Here is a 19,317-nt window from a genome sequence, read left to right on the forward strand (position 1 = left end):
CCTCAATAAGCAATTACTGGAGAAGAGGGGGCGAATGTGATGAGTGGGTGGACACATGGCTGGCTGGCTGGATACGGGGGTGGGTGGATGGAGAGGTGGAGAAGGCTGGATAGACAGACTGGTGTACATATAAATGAATGAATCATTGAAAGATAAGGAGAAACTGAGAGGGAAAATAGACGGAGGATGGAAAGAAGAGTGGGTGGATAAACGGGTGGGTAGACTGATGAATGGCTGACGGATGGGTGGGTGGAAGGAGGGACAGATGGATGTACATATGGATGAATGAACAGATGGTGGACAGAGAGAAGTGTGGGTGGATGGGAGATGAGTGCGATGCTGAATGAATGGACGGGTGGGTAGGTGGGTGAGTGCATGGAAGGATGGGTGAACAGATCATACATATAGATGAATGAACAGGTAGCAGCTGTTACGGGAGCAGGAAGGCTGTGCCCTGGCCCTTACCTCCCTGCTGAAGTTCACTTGGTACAGCAGCTCGATCCCCAGCAGGATGCTGACCTGGTGGAACTTTTTGGACACATTCAGGTGTTTCTCCAGGTCTCGCTTCATGAGGGAGTTGAGCATCCGTCCGTCCACTAGGTGGTTCTGGAAGGCCTGGGAGTACTGGGACAAGCCGATGTCATTCAGCCAGGCTTTGGCCACCCAGTGATGGTCCAGGTCAGCGGCTTTGGACAGGCTGGTGAGGGGAGAGACAGCAAGAAGAGAGGGATGGATGGACAAAGGCAGAGCGCGGCCAAGCAAAAAGAGATGAGGTGAGATGGAGATGGAAGAAAGGAGGAACAGCAGAGAGACAATCAGAAAGGGACAAGAGAGAAAGAATGAGACACGCTCAGGACCAGGGAAAGTGACAGAGAGCAGAAGGGACATGTGCAGCACCTCTAGGGAACCCACCCTGCCTTGGGTCACCCTCCTTCCCACAAAATGAGGCTCCCTTTGCTGGCACCACTCTCCTTGGCTTTCTCCTCCCTCTGGTACTGCTGTGCTGTCCTCCTGTTTGGAGTCCCATAGTGGTGCAAAGGCTCAATGCACTTGGCTGACAATCAAAAGGTTAGGCAGCACGCAGGAGCAATGATTTTGCAAACCCCTACCTAAACTGGGAGGGACTGGAGAGCATTATGCTAAGTGAACTAACTGAGTTCCATAAGCACAAATACTGTGTAAGACCATTATTGTAGAACGTGTGAGGATTCAAGGGGGGGACAGGGGAGCAGAGAGGTGAGGATGGGTGGGGGAGGGGTAGTAATCATAGGATTGTGCAATTTGATGGGTGGAAGGTGGGGTGGGTAAAGGAAATGGGAAAGATCCAGTGTGAAAAACAATGTATACGAACTTCGTAAGTAAACCAGTATAAAATAAAAACTTTATTTAAAAAAAAAAAGGTTAGAGGGAATTAGATCTGGAATTTATAAAATACTTGAGCACCATAACAAGATAAAAGGTAAATAATCCAATCAAAAAATGGGCACAGGATATGAACAGACACTTCATCAAAGAAGACATTCAGATGGCCAACAAGCACATGAAGAAATGTTCAAAATCTCTAGCTCTAAGAGAGATGCAAATCAAGACAACTATGAGATATCATCTCACCCAGTAAGAATAGCAAAATTTAACAGAAAAGCAAGCAACAAATGCTGGCGAGGTGGTGGAGATGGTGGAGTCCTTATTCACTGTTGGTGGGAGTGTAAAATGGTGCAACCACTGTGGAAAGCATTGTGGCGCTTTCTCAAAAAGTTGCAAACCATTTAACCCAGCAATTCCACTACTGGGAATATACCCTAAAGAGACCATAACTCACATCCAAGCAGATATATGCACACCCATGTTTATCATGGCTTTGTTCACAATAGCAAGGAGTTGGAAACAACCTAAGTGCCCATCAACAAACGAATGGATAGAGAAGCTGTGGTATATTCACACAACTGAATATTATGCTGCACTGAAAAACAAGGAACTCTGCAGTATTATTCAAAATGGGTGACCCTGGAGGACATTATGCTGAGTGAAATATCTCAGTCACAAAAGGACAAACATGGCATAGTGTCACTGCTGTATAATGGGACTGACATCAGGGTTGGGGTAAAATGAGAAAAACTGGGTGAATTATGTATACTGCATTGAAATGGATGAGGGAGAGAACAGTTTAAAGCAATATACTATAGGGCATTATGATTATCATAAGAGTCCGGAATGAAGGTTGAAGAGTGGAGTATACTCGGGGTGGGGGGTTGGGGGGTGTGGGGGGATTGTATATCAATGAAGGAATTTTTCTTTTACTTTCCAAAGTGAAGAGTGAACTGGGGGTGGGGGGAGAAAAGTACAACAATGAATGAATGGAAACCCAAAATCTCTGTAAATCTTCATTGAAATTAATAAAAAAAGAATTATGAGTAGATAAACTAGAGCAATATAAAATCCAAACATAATTATGGGGGGGGGAAAAAGGTTAGAGGTTTAAGTCCACCCAGACTCTCCTTGGAAGAAAGTCCTGGAGACTACAATCAATGAGCCTTATGGAGTACAATGCTACTCTGACACACATAGGGTTGCAATCAGTCAGAAATTACTCCAGCAAGTGTAAGAGTGAGTGAATGAGCGAGTGAGTGAGTGTGTGTGTGTGTGTGTGTGTGTGTGTGTGTGTTTGAAGTGATGCAACGGCCACCCCACGGTGTTCACTGTGGTGAGCAGACCGCTGGAGGCCCTGCTTGGGGAAGCTGCCATTGTCCTCCTCACTCTGCAAACAAGGACACTGAGAGTGGCCAGGGTCCCAGGGTGAATGTGCTTGGGAATCAGAATTAACACCTATGGTTTGCTCACTTCAAGTCCCTGCTTTTTCCATGTCACTGTGGGTCTCAGATTTCTCTGGATTCCATGCAGAATTTGCCCAAGGGCCATACACATAGGTGAACAATGAATATGCCTCAAACGGATAAACTCAAGTCATTGCCATCAAGTCTGAATTGACACATAGCTGACCTTGATGTGGGTTTGCCAAACCTGTAAATGGCACAGGAAGATTGTCCATCATTCTCTCGTGGAGAAAGAAGTCGCCTGCCTTTGAATTGGCAGCACGACTCCCTACCCATAAGGCCACCAGAGCTCCCTGGTGGTCTAGTGGGTAGGATAAATGGGGGGTGGCGCAGTCGGGTAAATATGGGGTGGGGAGTGCCATCAGCAGTCACTGAAGGCTGCCGAGAGAGAGCAATCTCATATATTGTCATTCTCCTAAAAGCCACTGGGTGGCGGCCTCACAGAAAGAATGAGGACAGCAGAACCCCCACCAGAGACTGCAGGACTTTGAAATGGTTAGAGGTGCAGCATGGTTTAACTGGGGACCCCAGGAGACCATGAAGGCTCATGGTGGAAAGGAGAGAATAAGCTGGCAAAGCGGCCCGGCCTTGGTGCTGGGCCAGGGATCAGGGAGCAACATCCTTCTCCCAGTAGGTGAGCACTTTCCAGTTTGCTTCCCAGCCTTGGGGTGGAGGAGGGCAAGTGGACGCCAGGACCAGGTATGTGTGTACTTAGCATCTTGCCTGAGGGCCCAGTACTGGGGAGATGCTGGCCCTATGAAAGCTCTTCCCTTGGACTCCCTCCCTTTCTCCATCCCAGGCTCTCCCATCACCAGGTGAGTGCATCCTTTTTGGCTCTAGATTGCATCTGAGGAGCTCTGGTGGTGTAGTCTGCAGTATACTGCAATGCTAGCTAAGAAGCCACATGTCCAGCAGTTTGAATCCACTAATAGCTGCACAGGATAAAAATGCGCAGTCCCCTCCCATTAAAATGTACAGCCCTGGAAACCAAACAGGAGGCTCCGGGTGAATGGGAACTGACTCCAGGGCAGTGCATCTAGAAGCAATGGTAGCTCAGTGACAGAATTGTCACTTTCCATAAGCCCTCTGGCTCCAGATGAACTCTCTGTCCGGGCACAGAAGTCTCTGGGGAGACTACCTCCCACCTCCAGGTCTCAGCCCTGCCTGCTCTGTGTGGTGCACGTCCTGAGCTCCACCTGCAGGGGCACCACTGAGCTGTTTCTTGTAAACATGGCCGTTTCCACCCCCAGCAGAAGGAAATCATTCAGCAAGTTAAAACGAATGCTTTCCAATCTGAGCCTCTGTGCGTTCTTGTTTTCTTGTGCACCACTCACGCATTCACTCATTGCCGTCAGAACCAATGCCATCAAGTCAGAACTAAACCCTCCTACGGTGGGTTTCTTGAGGCTGCAAATCGCAAGGGAGGAGAAAGCTGATTTTCTCCCTCAGAGCCCTCGTGGATTTGAACCACCAGGGAGGCGCTGCCTTTGGGCGAACAGCGAAACTCCCCAGGGACTATGCAATCAGACCTCATTCTCCCGAGTGTAGAAACAAGAAAGTCCAACACCAACAACACGTGCACACCACAGACCAGTTATCATGAAAACAAGGAAGGTGCAGGCAGCTCCCCATCTTGTGTTAAGAGAAAAATGATCACGCTTGGTTTGTATTTCTGAACGGACGTCATCGTAAAGTGATCTAAAAGATGACATCAGACATTTGAGAAAGGGTGCTATTTAAGCCCCACACCCATTATTATTGAGTAGATTCTGACTCACAGTGACCCACTAGGACAGAATAGAACAGCCCATAGGGTTGCCAAGACTGGAAATCGTTTTGGAAACAGACACTCTCATTGATCTTCTACAGAGGATGGAATAGGAAGCACCGGCCTTTCCAATAGCAGGCCAACACTTAATTCCACGCACCACTGGTGCTCAGTATCTTGCCATGTGTGTATTTTCCATAGTCATACCCTCTATCCGAGCCATTTGGCCAGGGCTGTGGCTGCCAGGGACTCCTTGTGGCAGCCTTGCCTGCTCAGGAAAGGGTTTGCTCGGTCAATCAATGGGGAAGCCTTGGGCAGAGGACTGGAGATGGGGGAGAGGCCTTGTTGAACCTGCCTGAGAGAGGCTTGGTGGTTGCAACACCTATCTGCTGGCTGGCAATTCACCTGCCCTGCCCCTCAGAAGGGCCCCGTTTCATGAAGAGGGTTCCATGGGGACTCAATTTACAGAAGCACTTCCTTGGTGCAGGTTAGAGCTACAGTAAAAGCTCAAGATGAAGAAAATGCTATGGCTTTAAAAGTGATCCAGACAGACCTTAGTGTAGACAGAGAGCTCTGGTGACCTAGTGGTAAGACACGGTACTGCAATACCAAAGACACGGTTCGAATTGAACAGTTGCTCCATAGGAAGATGGGCAACCTCCTTCCATGTGATTTACTGCTTGGGAAACCCACTGAAGGGTCAGCTATGTGTCTGGCTCTTATTTGACAGCACGTAACAACAACATAAGGTGGACAGAAACACCAGGCTGGCACTCACTCCTTAGCATAATCAGCTATATAGGAACAAAATGGCAACATTTTCCAAGTATAAAGCTGAGGAGGCAGGAGGGGGTAAGATCAAAGGATTAGTAGAAATGAGAATCACAGGGAGGAAGAGGGGAAAGTGCAATTATGTGGGTATTGTAATTAATGTTGTAAAACAAATGTATGAACGGTTGAATAGAAAACAAACCTGCTTTGTAAACTTTTGCTCAAATTACAGTAACAAGGAAAAAAAGTAGAAAATAGTTGTAAAAATATGACACAGATGTTTTATAAAATATATCATTGTCTCTCCTCCCTCTCCAATCTGAGGCCTTATTAAGTCTTTTTTTTTATTAAACTTTATTAGTTTTAATGAACATTTACAGAGATTTTGGGTTTTCATTCATTCATTGTTGCACTGTTTTCTCCACCCTCATCCCTAGTTCGTTCTTCTCCCCCCCCCCCAACTTATTAAGTCTTAAGGTCGGAGAATGAACACAGAATTTAGACATCTGGGTTCCCATTCAACACCAAAAGTGCTCCAAGATCTTATATCTCTGTGCCTCAGTTTTTCCTCATCTAACTGTCCTTGCGTCATGGAGTCATAAGGACTAAAAAAGAAAAAAGAATGTGGCAGTCTTAGCCTGGAGTATGGGCTGCACTGGGTAAAGTAGCAGTAACCATCATTGTGGTTTTTGATGAAAAAAATTATATAGTTAGTGGAAAGGAAATGGACTTTGAAGTTCTGTAGTGTGGCTTTGCAAACGTGACCTCTGTGCATCTCTTTAAATAACGGGAGCATCTCTCCTGCAGTGATGCTGGAGTGGTTGGTTAAATGGAACCATATCCTTAAGCTGTGAGTGATGAGCTAGCGAAAGGTAGGTTTCAGTGTCAGTATTTAATAGACAAGCAGAGTCAGCCCAGACAAGGCAACGCCACAACCAAGGCCATACAGGATGCCAACGAGGTGACCTCTCTGGGGTTTTTATCCCAGACCTCCAAGAGTTCCATGGGTGGGCTGGAGGAATGCAAAGCTATGAAGTTTTGTATATGTCTTCTGGGGGAAATACCAAAGCTGGTGTATCTTTTATTGCATTCTCAAAGTGGCCTTGGGCCCAAAAAAGTTTATTAGCAACTGTCCCAACTTAACCGCTTCATTTCACATGGAGAGGAGACCAAGATCTTAAGAGTTTCTCCTTGCCACTTAAAGTAAACTGTGAGAGGATGGACTTAAAAGTGAACTGTATAAAAAGGTGTTAATCAGACATTCTAGTTTATAGCTCTGGTGGCCTAGTGGTAAGAAGCTGCACTGCCATCTCAAAGGCCTGAAGTTTGAATCCACCAGCTGCTCTGTGGGAGAAAGATGAGCAATTTCCTCCTGTGCCATTAACTCCCTCTGAAAACTGCCAGAGGGTCAGCGATGGATCAGTGCTACTTGCTGGTACACAACAACAACAATTAATTAATTCTATTAATCAGTGACAATTACTGTTCTAAACCAACATGTCTATGAATTGTATGAAAACCTGGTATGATTTGTAAATGTTTACTCAAAGAAAAAGAAATTTAAATTAAAAAAAAAAAACACCACCAAGTTTTGAGGGAAAAATTAGTTGTATAAATCAAAACAAAAAAAAAATATTTCAAAAGTCCTATCTCAACCCAGGGCATGTGATTCCAGAATTTCCACCAAAGATTTGGCATCACATTTTTTGGGGTAAAGAGGTTAAGCCTGTGGCTGATGAATCTAACCAACCACCACAGCAGAAAACCCGTCCGTGTCGACGGAAGGGGATAGAGAGAGAAAGAAAGAAAAGAGAGTTTTTCTCCCTCTTGGAATTCTACAGTCAGGAAACAGGCCAAAGAAACTACATCTGTTGTCCTCCAAGAGACAAGGACCATCTGTTGAGCAGCTCAGAGATCAACAGAGCTGTTGGGAGGAGCAGGGAAGCAGGCTGCCCTGGCTTGGAAGAGTGGAAGGACAGCCTTTGGGGCCTCAAAGGGAGGGGCTGCAGCCTGCTGGGTCTCCAAGAGTGGAGCCAAGGCCTCCCAGGACTTTCTGTGCTTCCTTGCCGAGAAAGGGAGAGATTCCATGACAAGCTGGAGGCAGCAGATTCCCACCGTAGATGCAGCATTAAAAAGAGGCCCGCGTATTTCTCCATTCTGGAAGCTCTGGGTGCTCGGTGCTGGGGCCTAGGACTCTTGGAAGCAACCCCATGAAGGTGTTCAGAATTGTTCACACTGGTTCTTATCAGATGCTTATTAGCACCTCCCCCTTTCTGTGGAAATGTGGCTCCTGGGAGCCCTTGGGACCTACCTACCCTGTGCTGGGGAATGTGGGTACTGACCTACCTCCACTCTTGAGGATGAATCATGCTTGTGCTTAACCCTCACTGCTCTCCACCCCTGCCTGGTTCAGTGAGTGACCCCTGGGTGTGAGGTGACAGAGCAGGAGATTTTCCCAGCCTGGCTTTTTGGATTTGGAGAAGGAATGGGCTAGGGAGTGAGAGATGAGTGTGAGGTGCTGGTGGGACCCTACATGGGGGAAGCACAGTAGGAGGAAAAAACTGCTCCCTTGTTCCTACTCCCTATCCATTCTATTCCCACCCCAGACCACACAGACCTGACTGGCTGTTTCTCCTTGTTTATACAAAACTGACAATAAAACCTGCCAGCTGCCACCTCTCAGTTACAGACATGCTTCTATTTAACCATCACGGCCTCACTGAAGAATGGGCAGTCTCACCTCCATTTTAAAGACGCAGAAAGTGAAGTGCAAAGAAGTCACATGTGCAACATCATCCTATGAAACACTCGAGTCCCAACTCCAAAAACACCACTCTTACATCGACCAGCCTGCCTTCTGGCTGGAGTTGGTCTCTAGCCTGCTGGCAGGCTTGCTTCTCCTTCCTGGTCTTAGGATTTGCCACACCTCTGAGCACACCTTGGGCCCTTCTCCTGGATACACCGAGGCGGTTTTCCAGTTCCCATCCCCGCCCGGGACCCACCCCCATCCCACTCTTTCTTTAATCCACAAAGCTGGTTCTGCAAATAATGGCACACACCACCAGGTTTGATTAATTAACTGCACAAAAAAGATGGGGAAACCAGTGAAGGAGATAATTATGCAAAACAGAAAGTGTCAGATTTACAAAGCTTGTCCCCTGCTCCTGAACACCCAGGATTCAAGGAGGGGACTCCTTCCTCTTTTACCCAGAGCTACTTGCGAAACAAGACCCCCAGCCAAGTTCTCTTGTCTCACACAGACCTGGAGAGGCAGGTAGGAAGTCGAGGCAGGTGGAGTGTGAGCACGTGAGAGGGACACACCTCCTGGCTGGGGCCACTAACTTCCCTCCCACCTGTTCCTAATCCTCTTTCGGGTGTGTTTTCAATAAACCCCTCTGTGTCCACTGTATAATTTCTGCCCCTGTGTGTCTTTGTACCTTGTGATTCTTTCTGAACCTAGAATAGCTGGGCCTGAGGCTTGATGTGGAGTAGAAGTGGTAGACCTTCTCCCAATTCACAGATAGCTTCCACTTCTTATGCTCCCTGCCAAGGTGATGGCATTGGGGCGGGTGTGTGTGTGTGCGTATGTGTGTGTGTGTTTTGCAGCTCCCAGCTTCCTCACTGGGGTTATAAGTACATCCTGTTGTTTCCTTTGCTGTCACTGTTTTAATAATCATTGATTTTTGTGAAACTTTCTGATGTTTTAGCTTCACTGTTGTAATCTTGCCACTAGGCTACCAGAGCTCCCTAATATCAGTGTAGAGTGCTGAATATCCCGTGGACTGTCAAAAGAACAAACAAGGCTGCCTTGGAGGAAGTGTAACCAGGATGCTCTTTGGAGCCAAGGATGGTGAAACTTCACCTCACATACTTAGGGCAGGTTATTAGAAGGGGCCAATCCTTGAACAAAGACATCATGCTGGGAAAGGCTGAGGGTCAGAGAAAGAGAGGAAGATCTGTAACAAAATGGACTGGCGCAGTGACTGGAACAGTGAGCTCCAGTATATCGGAGATGATGAGGATGGCACAGGGCCAGGCAAGGTTCAGGTCTGCTGTTTCTAGAGTCCCTGTGAGTTGTAGTCGACTGGATGGCACCTAACACACAGCGCATTGAGAAAGTTAGTGTGTGTGAACCTATATCCGTTTTTTCTTTTTTCTTAAGAATGAAGTAGTTAAAGGGAAAAGACAGTGAAATAGCATGAAAGGCTTCCACTCAGTCACTAATAATGCCACAACTAATAATGTAATTTAGTGTAAGAAGCTTTTACAAAACAATCTTGGGGTTAGTATCTGCAGACCAAAAACTCCCCAATGCTATCAAGTAAATTCCAGCACACTGAGACTCTGCGGGACAGAGCACTGACCCACAGGGTTTCGAAGGCTGTTCTGGTGGTGAGTCCTTTGTGGGTTATGTTGCTAACTCTTTTCTCTGGAGGTTCAAATCCACCAATGGCTCTGCAGGAGAAAGATGGGATTTACAGCCTCAGAAACTCCATGGAGAGTCACTATGAGTTAGGACCTTGTCCACAGCAGTGAGGTGGGTGCTGAATCCTTCTAGAAGTAGACTGTGCCATGTCTCTCCCTGTGAGTGGCTGGTGAGTTCCAATTGCCAATCTTTAGGTTAGCAGCCATGCTCTTTAACCACTGTACTACCAGGGCTCTTTTGTTGTTGTTGTGTGTCACTGAGTCAGAATTGACTCACAGCCGACCATCCAGTGGGTTTTCAGAGGCAGGAAATTGCACAGGAAGAGACTACCCATCGTTCTCCCCAAAAAACAGCTGGTGGATTTGAACCTTGTGCCTTTGGATTGGCAGTGTAACTCCTTACCACTAAGCCACCAGAGCTCTCCTCCCAAAGGGCTCCTTTAATCTTCCTATAATCTAAGAAATATAGTTAATTCTTTTACCACTGTATTTATCACATGTTGTTCTACGGTTAAAATGGAAACATTACTAAAGATTCTGTCAGGTCTGGTGTGGAAGGAGGTCCAGGGTGGAGGGTGGGGAACGATGACAGCCGGAAGGGGGGGTGTCAGTTACCATCAACTCCAGTGACACTTCTGCTTAGACTCCCTGCCATTCCTGAGTATTGTAACTGTGCCCCAAGGTGCCCAATACGAGCTTGTTAAAGAGCATCCTTTTGGCCTAAGGTCTCAGGTGATATCCTGAGGTCTTTAGCGGTGATGCCCAGGATCTCAGGTGGTGCCCTGGAAATTCTGGCAGTGACCGGGGTCTGTGGCAATGCCGGGGTTGGGGGGGGTGCCCCGAGCCTGAGGAGTGTGCCTGAGGTCTTTGGTGATGCCCGGGATCTGGAGAGGTGCCCGGGGTGTAGCGTGATGCTCAGGGACTGGGGTGGGGAGGCACTCCGGGTCATGGGTGGCGCCTGGGATCTGGGGTGATGTCTGGGGTTTGAAGGAGGCAGAGCCAGGGGGTCTGGGGTGGTACCCAGGGGCGGGAGCCGTGCCCAGGGTCTGTGGTGATGCCTGGAGTCTGGGGGTGGGGGCGGTGACTGACTGAGGGAGGGTCTGGAGCAGAGCCCAGGTTTGGGGTGGTATCCAGGGGCTGGGGCAGTGCCTGGGGTCTGAGTTGATGCCCAGATCTGGGCAGCTTGTCTCCTGGTCTCGCGGCTCACCTCCTGCCAGCCTCGGCGTCACGGTAGTCCTCGATGGCCAGGCGGAGCTTGCGTCGGTGCAGGGAGCTGCAGACCCCCAGGCCCAGCTCCAGGTCCTCGTCACTCAGACTCAGCAGCACCTGCTCTCGGAGGAGGTAGGCCCTGAGCGCCCAGGAAGGGACAGGGGCGAGGAGGGGACGTTCTCTGCACTAAGGTCTCCCAGGACCTGCTGCTGACTGGGGGCTGAGCCCGGGGGGCATGGAGCTGCCCGCCCACCTCCATCTTCCTGCGCACCTTTCCATTTTTCCTCACAAGGTGGGGCCAGGTAAAGCAGGCTGTTCCCATTTTCATGAGAATGCCGAGGCTCAGAGGGGTTATAGGAACACTGGGGCCTGAAACGCGCTGGGGCGGGGGTAGCGGGATGGGTGTTCCTAGATGGCCCCTCCTCCTGACCCGGGGTTAGGCAGTCAGGCCAGCCTGACTGGTCTAGCTCTTGATAGGTTAGACGCCTGACCTTGCCGCTCTTCACGTTCTCTGCGCAGGCCTTGACGTACATGGGCATGGCCATGACCACCTCCAGCCACGCCTGCACGGTGCCCGCCTTCCAGTGGGACATGGGTGTGGTCCTGACCAGCTCCACGTGCTGCAGCCGGTCCATCTGCTCCTCGCCCTCGGACAGGCTGAGGCTCTGCCGCGTGGGGCTGCACTGGCTGTCAGAGTCTGCAACACACAAGCATGCACAGACGCTTTGGAGGCCTGAGGGGCTGGGACCCGGGGACAGGAGAGTCCCACCCCTCAGGGGAAGAGGAGGAGGTTGAGGGCTCCAAGGATGGGGCAGGCCACTCACTCCCAGGGGCAGGGGAAGACGAACGGATTTCTTCTTATGCATTTCTTTGCAAAATCAAAATGACTTTGTTTTGCTGCCCTCTTTCCAGTTGCGAACACAATCCATTCCCTATCCGCCCCCCCCCCAAAAAAAAGAGGAAGGGGGGGAAGGAAGAAGGGAAATGCAGAAATTCAGAACAGAATAAAAATAAAACAGACTGTGAGCATCACCCCAAATCCTACACCACTCAGACAGCAGCTGCTGGTATTTAGCTAAAGACTCTTTGACATACACACACGCCCACTCCCATAAACACACAGACCCACACGCTCGCACAACGCCTTCCGTTTGGCGGCACGCGCTCTCCGCTGCCAGGATCGAGGCCACGGCTCCATCTCATCTGATTGAGATCTCTCCCATCCTCCCGTAGTGATGGAGGCACCATCATTTATTTCATCTGTCTCCTATTGATGGGCATGGAGACTGTTTCCAATTTCTCACTATTGTAAGCAAGGCTGCGGCAGTCATCTTTGGGCAATGGGGTGATCCGTTTTCTTAGGATAAATGGAGGCCAGCTTCTCTGCTAACGCATGAGAGTGGCCTTTGCAGACAAAAGACGTCTATCTACCAACATTTTCCAGCTCTAGTCTTTCATCTGTGGTACCAGCACTTGCTAAACAGACTAAACCCAGAGAGAGACAACATCTTTTTCTCTAAAAGAGCATAAAATAAAAACGTAAACAAACCCGATGGCAAATGAGTGAATAGGTTTTATGAGAAGCGACCCTGCCGACACTGTTTCAGAATCATCATCATCATTATTGTTATATAAAAACCTCTTATCAATGCAGATAGAGGAGACAGTTAAAGGCACAGGAATGAAGCATATACAAATGTTAATCGTTTCTGAGTTTGAGGGCTCAGGGGAATAAGTTCATTTTTCTTCTTTTTTTTTTTTTCCTTCTCTGTGCAATACTAAAATCCTTTAGTAAATGTGTTTAATTTTTAAAGTAAAAATTGGAAAGAGTGAAATATAGAAAGCCTCATAAATGGCTATTGATGAGAGTTTGTTAGAATGAATATGGATGCATTTCTATGTTGGAATATATGCAGCCAATAAAGCGTCTCTCACAGGAGAATATTATTTGATGTGGGAAAATGCTCACAATCTACTGTTAGGGAAGAGAGAGAGAAAAATAAAATAGCAGGTACAATATAATCCCATCTGAACTTTCCTATTTTCATTTTTAACTTTTCTATATCTGTACGTTGGGCTACTAAGGAAAATGTCAGCTGTTCGAATCCACCTGCTGCTACAAGGGAGAAAGACAGGAAGTCCCTCCACAAAGATTTGGCAGGAAGTCCCACCCACAAAGATTCAAAGTCTTGGAAATGGATTGAGGGTTGTCATGAGTTGGAATCAAGTAGATGGCAGTGTATTTTGGTTTGTTTGTTTTGCTTTAATGTTAACCTCAAAAAAACTCAAACTCATTGTCTTTGAGTCAAACTAACTCATAGCTGATTCTCCAGTGAGTTTTTGGAAAACTGTAAATCACACTGGAGGAGACTGGTCATCTCTCTCCCACGGAGCATTTCAACCACCAGTGAGTCCTTGCATTTGGGTTAGTGGCACAACTTATATGGACTACGCCATCGGAGTTTCCTTGATGTGTGTGTTTGTGTGTGTGTGCAAGCGCGCGCGGCGTGCGTATGGAGTGCCTGGTAGCACTGCAGTTAAGCACTTGTCTGCTAACTGAAAGGTTGATAGTTCAACTCTACCCAGTGGCTATGAAGGAGAAAGACTTGTAACCTTTTCCTGTAAAGTTTACAGCCTAGAAAACCATATATGGGCAGTTCTGCTCTGATACATGAGACTGTTATGAGTTTAAATCAACTTTATGGCGCCCAACAACATGTGTGTGGTTATATATATTATATATACATAAACATACTTTTTTAATTTAAAAGCTATTTTTCAATCTAAGATACTGATATCTAGATATAGAACATCTTCACAAGTTATGTAACCAGCACTCCTCTGTCAGCTTGTCCTACCATAGTAGCTTGCTTATTGCTATAATGTCAGAAGCTTTAACAACCAATACTTCAAATACTAGCAGAGTCAAGTTTCAACAGAACTTCCAGACTAAGACAGACCAGGAAGTAAGTCTGGCCACCCACATCTGAAATAATAGGCCATAGAAAACCTCATAAATAACAGCGGAACATTGCCTCATATAGTGTAAAAAAATTTTTTTTAAAAAATGAGGCTCTCAGACTGGAAGGCACAAAAAAATATGGCTGGAGAGGAGCTGCCTTCTCCAAGTTGAGCAGTTAGAGTAAGTTTTTATCCAGTGAAGAACCTTCATTTACTGATGTGCACACCTGAAAATGAGGGGAAACATCTGCATTAATAAGAATGTAGAATGTATAAAGTATGGATCTAGGAGAAAGGGGTGTTGTGAAAATGATATGGAGTGCATAAAGATCAATGTCCTAGGCATTGGAGAGCTAAAATGGACTGTTAATGGCTATTTTAAATCAGACAATCATATAGTATACTGGGAAAGGCAAAGTGAAGAGGAATGGTGTCCCATTCAACATAAAAAAGATCTATCCTGAAGTACAATCCTTTCTGTCTTGGGATAAAAATCCAAATTCTATCTTATACAAGAATGACCTGCTAATACTATTATTAGTATTCAAATTTATACAGCAACTACAAACGCCAAGGATGAAGAGATTTTTCCACCCACTTCACAATCTGAAGTTGATCAAACACACAATCAAGATGGATTAAAGATAACTGGTTATTGGAATGCAAACCTTGAAAACAAAGATAATCAGTAGTTGGAAAAATATGGTCTTGGTGATAGAAATGAGGCTGGAGATCACATGATGGAATTTTGTATGACCAATGACTTATTCATCAAAAATATCTTTTTTAAAAAAAGAAAAACTGTGACTATACACATAAATCTTACCAGATGGAATACAGAGATTCAAAAAGACTGCATCTGTGGCAAGATCCAGGGAAAAGCGCCTATCATCAGTCAGAGCAAGGCCAGGAGCAGTTACAGAACAGTTCATCAATTCCGCATGTGTAAGTTCAAGCTCAAGTTGAAGAGAATGAGAACAACCCCATGAGAGCCCAAATACTATTTTGAGTATATTCCACTTGAATTTAGAGAGTATGGTCAAGAATCGCATTGCTGCTATAAGCACTAATGACTACAGAGTTACTGGGTGACAAGGATGTCACACATGAAGAAAGCAGAGAACCATTAAAAAGACAGGAAATAAATAAAAGATCAAAATGGTTGTCACAAGAGACTCTGAAACTTCCTTGTCAATGCAGAGAAGCTGAAGCAAAAGGCTGAAATAATGATATGAGAGATGAACAGAAGATTTCAAATGGAAGCTCAAGAAGGCAAGGCAAAGTATAGCAAAAGGTACAAAGAGTCATAATGATGAAAGAAAAGGGAAAAAGATACTCGACATTTCTCAAACTGAAGAACAAATTCAAGCTTTGAATTGCAATACTGAAGGATTCTATGGGGGAAATGCCAAATGATGCAAAAGGCATCAAAACAATATAGAACAAATACACAGAATCACCGTACCAAAAAGAATTAGCCAACATGGAAGTATTTCAGAGAACAGAATATAATTAAGAACTAATGATACAGAAGAAAGAAGTCCAAAGTGCACTGAAGGCTGGTGAAAAACAAGGCCCCAAGGACTTGAATACCCACTGAAGTGCTTCAACAAACAGATGCAGTCCTGGACATGCTCCCTAGCATATGCCAAGAAGTTTGGATGACCTGTCCAATTACTGACTGGGATATATGCACATCTGTGTCCATTCAAATAAAAAGAAAAGGTGATGCAACAGAATGCACAAATATAGACTAACTGAGGAGGACCTCATGCACTTACTGCAGAGTGTCAAGGACTGCAGCCTTCAATATAGACTGAGGCTCAATGTCAAGAAGACAAAAATTCTCACCACTGGACCAATTGGTAGCATCATGATGGATGGTGAAGAGACTGAGATTGTTCACAGCTTCAGTTTGCTCGGCTCCACGGTCAACACTCTTGGCACCAGTAGCCAGGGAATAAAACAACGTATTGCGATGGGAAAGTCTGCGGTTAGGGACCTTTCAAAAATACTCAAGAGCAACAGTGTCTCTCTGGAGACTAAGGTGCGCCTGATACAGGCCATGGTTTTTGCAATCACTTGTTATGCATCAGAGAGTTGGACAATGACTAGGGAGGATAGAAGGAGAATTGACGCCTTTGAGCTGTGGTGCTGGAGAAGAGTATTGAATGTACCATGGACTGCCAAGAAAACAAACAGATTCATCCTAGAGAGGATTAAACCAGGCTGCTCCTTGGAGACAAGGATTCTGGGGCTTCGTCTGACATACTTTGGACATGTTGTAAGGAGAGACAGGTCTTTAGAGAGGGACACCGTGCTGGGTAGAGTAGAGGGACAGCGGAGGAGGGGAAGACCCTCTATGAGGTGGATTGATTCAGTGACTGGGGCACTCGGGATGGGTGTGTCAGAGGCAATGAGATTGGCACAGGATAGAGCATGGCTTAGGGCTGTTGTACATAGGGTCGCTATGAGTCGCAAATGACTCGACAGCACATAACAGCAACAACAACAACAATAATTAATGTTACATGTAAGTAAAATCTTGCTGAAAATAAAATGACTGGAGCAGTCCCTGACAAGTATTTAAGCTGGATTTAGAAGAGGACGTGGAACAAGGGATATAACTACTGATGTTAGATGGATCTTGGCTGAAAGCGGAGATTACCAGAAAGGTGTTTACTTGTATTTTATTGCAAAAGCATCCAACTGTACTGTATGGATTACAACAATTATAGATAACATTGCCAAGAATGGGAATTCCAGAACATTTAATTAGTTGTGCTCATGAAGAAGACCTTCGATGAGATGGATTGATTCAGTGACTGGGGTAATGGGGGTAGGTGTGTCAGAGAAAATAAGATTGGCACAGAATAGCGCAGGGTTTAGGGCTGTTGTACACAGGGTTGTGATGAGTCGTAGGCAACTCAACGGTACATAACAACATGTGGCATCTAAATGTAGACCAAGAAACAGTCAAACAAAAAGAACAAGGGGGTGCTGCAATGTTTAAAATCAGGAAGGATGTGGATCAGGGTTGTATCCTTTCAACATACCAATTCACTCTCTCTGCTGAACAAATAATCTTAGAAAATAGACTATATGAAGAAGAATGTAGCAACAGGATTGGGAAAGGTTGATAACAACCACTTAAAATATGCAGATAATGTAACCTTGATTATGAACTTACAGACAAATGCTATAGTCTTTATTGTGGATTACATCTCAACGTAAAGAAAACAAAGATCCTTTCAGACCAATAATCAACAGTGTGACAAACGGAATAAAGATTGGTATTGTGAAGGGTTTTATTTTGCTTGGAATCACAATAATTGTCCACAGATGGAGCAGTAAAGAAATTAAATGACACAGTGCATGGGGTAAATATGCTGCCATGACCTCTCAAAGTGCTAAAAGAGGAAAGATATCAGCTTAAAGACTAAGGTGTGTCTAATCCATGCCATCGTATTTTCAGTTGTCTTATATATATAAGAAAACTGAGGAAAGAACAAGAAAAACTGAAGAACTGACTTCTTTGAATTGCATTGTTGGTGAAGAATATTAAACACACCACAGTCCATAAAGGAAACAAACCTGTCTTGGAGGAAGTAAAGCCCCAGTGTTCCTTAGAAGGGAGAATGGCAAGCCTTTGCCTAGCATACTTTGGACATGTTATCAGGAATGACCAATCCCTGGCGAAGGATATCCTGCTTGGTAAAGTAGAGATTCAGTGAAAGAGAAGAAGACCTTCAATGGCATGTGATTGACACAGTGGCTGAAACAATGAAAACAATGAGGTCAAGGACAAAGGAGGTTGAAAGAATAATGCAGGATCAAACCGTGCTTAGTTCTTTGTACATGGGGTCACTGTGAGGTGGAGCAAACCTAGTAACTCCTAACAACAACATCCTACATATTACATGAAAGTATATACCACTCTACTTAGAGAGGGGCATCATGCTTTGGAGGGAGGGACAGCACAAGAGAGTAAGACCCTCTATGAGGTGGATTGACTCAGTGACTGGGGTAATCGGGATGGGTGTGTCAGAGACAATGAGATTGGCACAGGATAGAGCAGGGTTTAGGGCTGCTGTATGTAGGGTCACTAAGAGTCACAGGTAACTCGATGGCACATAACAACAACAACAACAACAACTGTCTGATTACATATATGATACTAGAAGGATAATGAAGCCCTGGCATCACAGCAGTCAGGCATTCAGCTACTAACCAAAGAGTTGGCAATTTGAACTTGTAGGCTTGAGAGGACAAAGCTGTAGGAATCTGCTCACACACGGATTTACAGCCTCAGGAACCCAGTGGGGGCAGCTCTACTCTGTCCTATGAGGTCGCTTGGAGTCAGAATTGACTTGATGGCAGTGGGAAGGTCAGATGCATAAAAGTGAAAAGTCTTTAGCTCTTATAAAAGATGGTGAATACAAAAAAATCACCTCAAGGTGGATAAGAGACTTGGGAGTAAAGTTCAAAACCATAAATATCATAAGAGATGTTTAAACTGGGATCAAGCTTAGATGCAGCCGGAAATGTACATCTGAAGAAGATAAAATTGATGAATGGAACCTTCTAAAAATTAAATCCCTGTGTTCATAAAAAACTTTTTCCATCAGGGTAAAAAGAAAACCTACCATCTGGGAACAAACATTTGGCAATACCACCTCAGGCAAGAGTCTCAGAACAAATTTTATCGAATACTCCTGGGCTTCCACAGAAAAAGACTGATAATGCAATTACAAAATGGGCAAAAAACATGGAAAGAATTTTCAGAGGAAAAGATTCAAATGGCTAACAGACATATGAAGGAATACTCCAGATCACTTCAAAACCACAATGAGATACCATCTCACTCCAGTAGCAGTAGCAAAGTTTAACAGGACAGCAAGTAATAAATGTTGGAGAGGATATTATTGGTGGGATTGTACAATGGTACAACCACTCTGGAAGGCAGTTTGGCACTTCCTCAAAGAGCTGAACATAGAAATTCCATATGACCCAGCAATTCTAATGATTGGAATATACCTCAAGAAAATGAGAACTAAAGCTCAAAGGAAAACTTGTACACCAATGTTCATAACAGCATTATTCACCATCACAAGAACATGAAAACAGCCCAGATGTCCAACCACAAATGAATGGATTGAGAATTTGTGGTACATTCATACAATGGAATACAATGCATCACACAGGAGCAATGATTTTGTAAATTATTTCTTAACTTAGGATAGACCGAAGAGCATTATGCTGTGTGGACGAACTCAGTCCCACAAGGACAAATACTGTATAAAACCATTATTGTAGAATGAGTATGGGGTGAGGGTGAGGATGGAAATAGAG

At 45.4% G+C, this 19,317-nt stretch overlaps 1 protein-coding gene across 1 annotated transcript in view; it reads right to left on the minus strand.

The window, feature by feature from the left end:
* KAZN (kazrin, periplakin interacting protein) overlaps positions 1-19,317 on the minus strand; it is a 642,875-nt gene that overhangs the window by 20,855 nt on the left and 602,703 nt on the right. Inside the window, exons 10-12 of the mRNA XM_006883632.1 lie at positions 11,496-11,701; positions 11,003-11,121; positions 466-697 (exon numbers count right to left, since the gene is read on the minus strand). Of these exons, the coding sequence (XP_006883694.1) occupies positions 466-697; positions 11,003-11,121; positions 11,496-11,701 (557 nt within the window). The remainder of the gene's footprint in view (positions 1-465; positions 698-11,002; positions 11,122-11,495; positions 11,702-19,317) is intronic.

This window comes from Elephantulus edwardii, unplaced genomic scaffold (assembly GCF_000299155.1).
Source record: "Elephantulus edwardii isolate Elephantulus edwardi_28Jun2011 unplaced genomic scaffold, EleEdw1.0 scaffold00028, whole genome shotgun sequence".
Classification (NCBI taxonomy): domain Eukaryota; kingdom Metazoa; phylum Chordata; class Mammalia; order Macroscelidea; family Macroscelididae; genus Elephantulus; species Elephantulus edwardii.